The sequence below is a fragment of the Oryza glaberrima genome, chromosome 9 (assembly GCF_000147395.1).
Source record: "Oryza glaberrima chromosome 9, OglaRS2, whole genome shotgun sequence".
Classification (NCBI taxonomy): domain Eukaryota; kingdom Viridiplantae; phylum Streptophyta; class Magnoliopsida; order Poales; family Poaceae; genus Oryza; species Oryza glaberrima.
The window spans coordinates 8,218,646-8,225,373 of record NC_068334.1 but is presented as its reverse complement, the minus strand read 5'-3'; the positions used below and the strand labels follow the sequence as shown (position 1 = coordinate 8,225,373).

Genomic DNA, 6,728 nt, shown 5'->3' with positions numbered 1-6,728 from the left:
ATAGTTGTTGATGGAACCAGCAGAAACTTGCATCAACAAAGCTTACAAACCATAAAAAAATTTGGATGAATTCAGAGTTTTGCCCACAGCTTTTGGCATCAATGTAACTTCCAATCCTTTGGCAAGATTTTTATTGGATAATAACGCTGGTGAAATTAGTCCATTAGTGTCATCAGCATGCTTAACAAGAACTTGCCCACTATGTCCAAAACTGCTCGAGAGGCAGCCACCAAGATGGTTCCGTGACGGATATTCCAAGATGACAAATGGAATTTCATCACGATTTGCAATAAAATGGAGTGAAATCCACTCATGAATTCAGAAGGATTTAGGCTTTTTTTACTAGCAGAATGATGACAGCTTCTCTGCATCCATGTGTCTGCAAGGCCTCTCCTGCCTTCAGACCTGCCTCTTCTCTGGGTGCAAGAACCCAGCCAAAATCCACAGCCACAAACCCAAAGGTATTTTCTTCTCATGCAGAATGTAGTTAGATCTTCTCTTGTTTTTAGTCTGCATGATAGATACCTGATCTTCAGATCCTTTCTTTCTCCAGAGACCTTTGTTTCAGGAGCTTCAGAGGCGACTTTCTTTCAGGATTGACGAAGCCTCAAAGGCGCTGGAGACAGCAAAACAGGGGCTTTTGGATACGTTGGTCGACTCAACCTTCAAGTTTTCTGACCAACCTATGCTCCCATCAGAGGTACTTGATCCAAGGATTGCTTCATTCCCCATTGTGTCCATCATCAATACCAAAATAAATGGTTTTACAATTCTGCAGAGCAATTTTGCCCCAGTCAATGAGATCAGTGAAGCCATAGAGATTCTGCAGATTGAAGGAGAGATACCTGAAGATTTCCCAGAGGGTGTATACATCAGAAATGGTGGTGGCATCATTCTTTTCTTGTTACAGTATCAACAAATAAGTATAACTGTGTGCAGTACATGAGAATTGCTGACCATAATAATAAGCTAATGGTGGAAAATCTCAACAGGTTCCAATCCACTGTTTGGAGCCCTCCATTCGACCGTCTCAATCTTCGGAAAATCCAGCGAAATATGGGTTGAAGGCGAGGGCATGCTCCATGCCATCTACTTCACAAAGAACAGTTCAGATACTTGGTCAGTCTCCTATGCAAATCGATATGTGCAATCTGAAACATTAAAGATTGAGAAAACCAGACAGAAGCCATGTTTCCTCCCTGCCATCATGGGCGACTCTGCAGCCATCGTCGCGGCCTACTTTCTCAACTATGTAAAAATAACACTTCACAAGCCTAATAAACTATATGTTATTTTTTTTCAGACAATCTGAAATGGATAAATTATATGCAATGCAGATGAGGTTTGGCAAAGTGAACAAGAACATCAGCAACACCAATGTATTTGAGCATGCTGGAAAGGTGTATGCTGTTTCTGAGAACCACCTGCCTCAGGAAATCAGCATTCAGAATCTCGACACGGGTGATAGCTGGGACATTAATGGGGAATGGAAAAGGCCTTTCACAGCTCACCCAAAGGTATGGCTGGTCATTTTCTGTAAACTACATGAGCAATAGGAATCAGTAATTGAAGCATTTATAGGCAGAAGATATAACTAGATGGGTACCCCGCAGCAACGCTGCGGGTGAATTGTGTGTTAAAATAGGAGATATGGTAAAATTTTCTTACATATCATACGATTTTATTTCATATGCTTACATATTTTGTACATTGATCAATTATCTAAAGGTTATAAATATGATGTCTTTTAGAGAGAAGAGATGCAATTTGCACCCTTAATGAATGATCTAAAGGCTAAAAATAATTAAGGTGATGTGGCTTTATAAGAGAAGAAAGAATTAACATTAACTACACACTTAGTGGGATACACTTTATAGATATATATAGGGTTATTGGAAAAACACATGTGCAAAGTCAGGTGCCCAGGCACTTCAAATAGAATCATCAGATTGTTTCAATTACATCTGTGCTCTGGAAATTTTATTCAATAAGAAGATTATCGAGCCAAAAATATGGCACATTATTGCCTATGGACTATATTGTCACGCAATGAGATGTGTAGCACGTAGGATGGAAGCCTATTGCAGAATAGCAAGTGGTTTCGCACATCTTTGCCATTTAACTGCAAAGACAAACATATGAGGAGCTCACCACAACTAAATACATATAAATAAATAATGTAGAATATTTTTTTTTATTTGAACATCATACACTATAGATATATAGTTATGAACAACTGCAAAGTATGATACATCACATGACTTCACATTCTGAGTAAAATCATGTTTTAGTGCTATTTTGTTTTATCATTTAAATCGCTTTAAATCACTTGGTTCAAATGGATGTAGGTAGCTCCTGGATCAGGAGAGCTAGTCATTTTTGGTTCAGATGCAAAGAGGCCTTTCCTAATGGTCGGAGTTGTCTCAGGTATTTAATTGTATAGTTAGAATTTACTTCTGTCCTCTCTATCAAGGTTAAATTTAAAGTTTGACCCCAATTGAAGTTTTATTTCATGGCAGCTGATGGAACTCAACTAAAACATAAAGTTGACCTCAAACTGGACAGATGTATACTCTGCCATGACATAGGAGTTACTGTTAAGTATGTCCGGGTACCAATCAGAGCCTCTTCGCTGTAGTTTAATGACTAAACTACAATCTATTTCAACATATTCTACTTAATTATCAGTCTCCAGTAAAGCAAAAGTTCAATTTACACATTTTATTCTACTAATGCAGGTACAACATAATAATGGACATACCTCTTACCATCGACATCAGTAGACTTATCAGAGGCAATCAGTAAGTATTTCACTCAAACTTATTTTATTAAAGAGATTCTTGGCTTAAACCTGCAAACCATAAGAACGCAATCCCCTGGAACAGGTTGATCAAGTTTGAGAAGGACAGCTATGCAAGAATAGGAGTTATGCCCCGTTATGGTGATGCAGAATCAGTTATGTGGTTTGACGTTGAACCATTCTGCATGTTCCATTTTATCAACTGCTTTGAAGAGGGTGATGAGGTATAGTATTTTTATAGTTTTGTAAAGCTTGTTCCATATACTTGTAGTTGCATTAGCATAGTAATTCTGATTTTACCCAACTATCCATCATTACCAAGCATATCCAGTATGAATCTCATTTTTTTATCTTGGTAAAATAGGTTGTTATCAGGGGCTTTCGTGCGGCTGACTCCATCATTCCAGGCCCTCGGATCAGCCTAAACAAAAATGATTTGCTCTCTGATCCTTCTAAGTGTTCTGTGAAACAAGGAATTAATGAAGAATTTTTCTCTCGATTATACCAGTGGAGATTAAACACGAAGACAAAGGCTGTTTCAGGGCAATATTTAAGTGGAACTGAGTTTTCCATGGAATTCCCTGTGATCAATGACCACTACACAGGCTTGCATCATAGTTATGCCTATGCACAAGTGGTGGATTCTTTGGAAAGCTCTTACGGCGTTAATGAGAAAGGTATTAGTTAAAGAAAACAGTTTTTATGTAATTTATCAAATCTGGAGGTCCATGGCATGGATTAGAAGTATATTTCACAAGAAATATGATTGTGCATCACACCTTGATTGATAGTTCTTTCTGTATTTTATAGTAATCCTGAAATATGGAGGCCTTGCAAAACTTTGTCTTGAAGAGGCAGATAATGTAATTGCAGAGGTACATTGGAAATGGACTTGCTACAGTACTCCAACCAATCTTTATCTAATATTATTAACTCACTGCATTCATGTCATGAACCAGACATCTGAAGATCTAATAAAGACAGAATATCACGGGTTTGGAGAAGATCAGTTCTTCTCTGGAGCAGCATTTGTTCCAAGAGTTGGTGGCTCACACGAAGATGATGGGTGGATAATTTCTTTTGTACATGACGAGAGGTCTAATACATCACAGGCAAGTGCTTGTTACATCATATCACATGGGCACGCCATTTTCTGTATGAATGACACACAGATTCAAATTTGAATTTGAATTTGTTTTTTTCATGTTTCTATGTTGCAGGTGCACATTATTGACGCCCAAACATTTGAAGGTGCTCCTGTGGCCAAAATAGTATTGCCACAAAGAGTACCCTATGGTTTTCATGGAACGTTCAGATCATCACTAGCAAACACAATGACGTGATGTAACTCTATGAATACTAAACCAGCAAAAAAGTGGTCAGTTTAGAATATAAAGACGTAATAGGATAAAAAATTTATAAGCAACAAAGCTTATGGGTTTAGGCTTGCTGGGTGAATTGTCAATATAGTTTACCCTGACTGAGGACAGTTATAAGGCTACCAGCAGCATTGTCCTAATATTATCCCACACGATTGTAGTCACTATGTAAAGCTAAGGTGTGCTCAGTTAAAATGTACATGCGACCTGCAATTCTAGTTGTTTGCATAGTATCCAGTTTCTCGTAAGGACATAGAACCATCAATAAGATTTATTTGTCTTCAAAGTAAATATTTCAATAATGTGAAATATCTAATTGCACTGCAACTGCGCATGCAGTACCTTTATGATGTGATAGTGCAATATACAAATGTACATCTTTACAAAGCTTAAAAGATTAATTGAAGAATTTTGTCATAGTAATGTGTGTTGCTTAAAAGCAAAGTAAGATGTAAATTCTCGTACATAAAACATACAAGTGCATTTTCATTGGCATTTTCAGCAGTGGCAACACATATTTTTTAATACAATAATCCTTAACTTGCAACTGGTAATCAGCAAACAAACACAAAATCAATACAATTCATGTTTAACTTGCAAGTGTTAAGCACTTAGAGGACACGTGCCACTAGACACTTGTCGCGCGCGGAGCGGGAAACGCAGGCGACACGCGGTTTTTTTTTTTGGCGCACGGTTTTCTTTTTTTTCTTTTTTCTGTTTTTTTTTCTTTCCATATCTTTTTCAGTGCATTTTTTTTCTGGCCACCATAACCACCTCTTCCACCTCCACCTTTGACCTACGCCGGCCTCCTCCTCCCCTCGCTTGCCATCACATAAGTGGCACAGGAACTTGAGTGCACAACTGTCGTTCTCAACATATAAGATCTGGTTCAAGGAAAACATGGTCCCCATCGTCATGGCAACTGTAGGCAAGGGGAGGAGGAGGAGCCCATGCCCCAGCATCTCTCCTTCGATGAGCACACCACCCCACCATGTCTTGCCGCTGAGCCCACCACCCCCCGTCTCTCCGTTGCCACTGTGCCTCCACACCACCGTAGGCCACGTCGTACTCTTCACGATGGAGAGAGGGAGGCGGATGTGGGCAGAGCGATGAGGAGCACCGGAGAGAGGGACGCCAATTAGCTCCGCCACCGGTGAGAGGGACAACAAGAGCCAAGCTCCGCCACCGGTGAGAGGGACACCAAGCTCCACCACTAGCGAGAGGGACACGTGCTGCCCCTGCGTCTCCCTGTCACGATCCCATCGCCCTAGATCTCCCTGCCTCTGAGCTCGCTGCCCTTGTGCCTCCTCGTGGCCGTAGATTTCGTCGTTCTCTTAGTGCCGGAGAGTGGGAGGTGAATGTGGACAAAGCGACAAGTAGCACTGAAGAGGGGGACGTTGAGCTCAATCGTCAGCGAGACGAACGACAGGTCCCACTGGAGAGAGTAGGAAGGAAGGAACAAGAAAGTAGTGGAAGGAGGATAGGGGCAATTTGGTCCTAAAATATTAGAAAATACGATGAACAGGTATGTAGTGGCATATCTTGAATTTATATAAAATTGTAATGGCATAATTCTAAATATATGAATAGTAATGTCATATTTTTAAACCGTAAAATTTATGATGGCATGTATCCAATAAAAAACTAATAAGGTTCAGGATGTGTCACTGGTTTCAATCGTCATGTCTTTCTATTTATGAATCATTTATTTGACCGGTAAAGCTTATTTTAATTAAGCATTGGATCAGTGGAGGTTAACAAAATAAGACAAAAACTGTCATGGGAATTGAGCTTTATATAGGTGTAACTAAAGTACAAGAATAATTAATCATCAGATGGTGACGATAATCATTAATCTTGTTTCGTTAGAAAAAGAAAGGCGTATTTATTTGGCAATGAGGTTTGGGCAAGCAAATCCTAGTCAATCGAGGAGAGTCAAATCGGCTCTTCCAAAATGAGTGTCGAAGCAATTGCGAATATCTGCTACAGCAGCGAAGCAGCCAAACACACTGGGCTTGCTCTTAAAAGTCATGTCACGAATAGAAGTGCAGGAAAAATATTGCAAAAATAGCTTGCTTTTTTCTTTTCGTGAGGTACATAAAATAATTCGCACAACAAAAAAAATAAAGAATTAAACTTCCGACCTGCCGGATTCGAACCAGCGACCTAAGGATTAATCCGCATCAAACTACAGTCCTCCGCTCTACCAACTGAGCTAAGGTCGGGTTATCGATGACATTGCAATTTCGTTTTATGACAAACAGAAATGTCCGTACGTTGAAAGTTGAATTTGATTATATGTATGTATGTACGTTGTATCGCGGGCCTCTGTAGATAAACAGTCAAATATCATGCATCACGTGAATAAAATAGGAATTGACGAACAAAATACTAATACACGTAACATGGAGAATACTCTTTGCGGATCGGCCGGGGGGAGAAAATAATATCGTGCCATTAGGGTCTGTTTGGTTGGTGCTCTAAGAGAAAATTGCGCTTAATCCTGGAGTTTTTTGGAGATCGGCTTCCGAAAAAGAAGTTGCAACTTG

General features: G+C 39.6%; 1 protein-coding gene and 1 non-coding gene across 2 annotated transcripts; one reads left to right on the top strand and one right to left on the bottom strand.

The window, feature by feature from the left end:
- The first annotated feature begins 222 nt into the window (after positions 1-222).
- Positions 223-4,301, top strand: LOC127785369 (carotenoid 9,10(9',10')-cleavage dioxygenase-like). The gene is made up of 13 exons (XM_052312799.1): positions 223-461; positions 554-700; positions 779-881; positions 993-1,252; positions 1,338-1,517; positions 2,349-2,427; positions 2,520-2,601; positions 2,739-2,801; positions 2,886-3,024; positions 3,165-3,477; positions 3,611-3,675; positions 3,760-3,912; positions 4,021-4,301. The coding sequence occupies exons 1-13, from the start codon at positions 351-353 to the stop codon at positions 4,141-4,143; spliced, it is 1,818 nt and encodes a 605-aa protein (XP_052168759.1). The 5' UTR covers positions 223-350; the 3' UTR covers positions 4,144-4,301.
- Positions 4,302-6,317: 2,016 nt separating this feature from the next.
- Positions 6,318-6,404, bottom strand: TRNAY-GUA (transfer RNA tyrosine (anticodon GUA)). Its single transcript is given in 2 exon segments — positions 6,318-6,353; positions 6,368-6,404. It is a non-coding gene; the product is annotated as a tRNA-Tyr (tRNA).
- Positions 6,405-6,728: the final 324 nt, after the last annotated feature.

Coding starts and splice junctions, on each gene's coding strand:
- LOC127785369 (XM_052312799.1), top strand. CDS start 351: ATGATGACAGCTTCTCTGCATCCATGTGTCTGCAAGGCCTCTCCTGCC. Junction 462..553: donor CCACAGCCACAAACCCAAAG/GTATTTTCTTCT, acceptor TTCTTTCTCCAG/AGACCTTTGTTTCAGGAGCT. Junction 3,913..4,020: donor AGAGGTCTAATACATCACAG/GCAAGTGCTTGT, acceptor TCTATGTTGCAG/GTGCACATTATTGACGCCCA.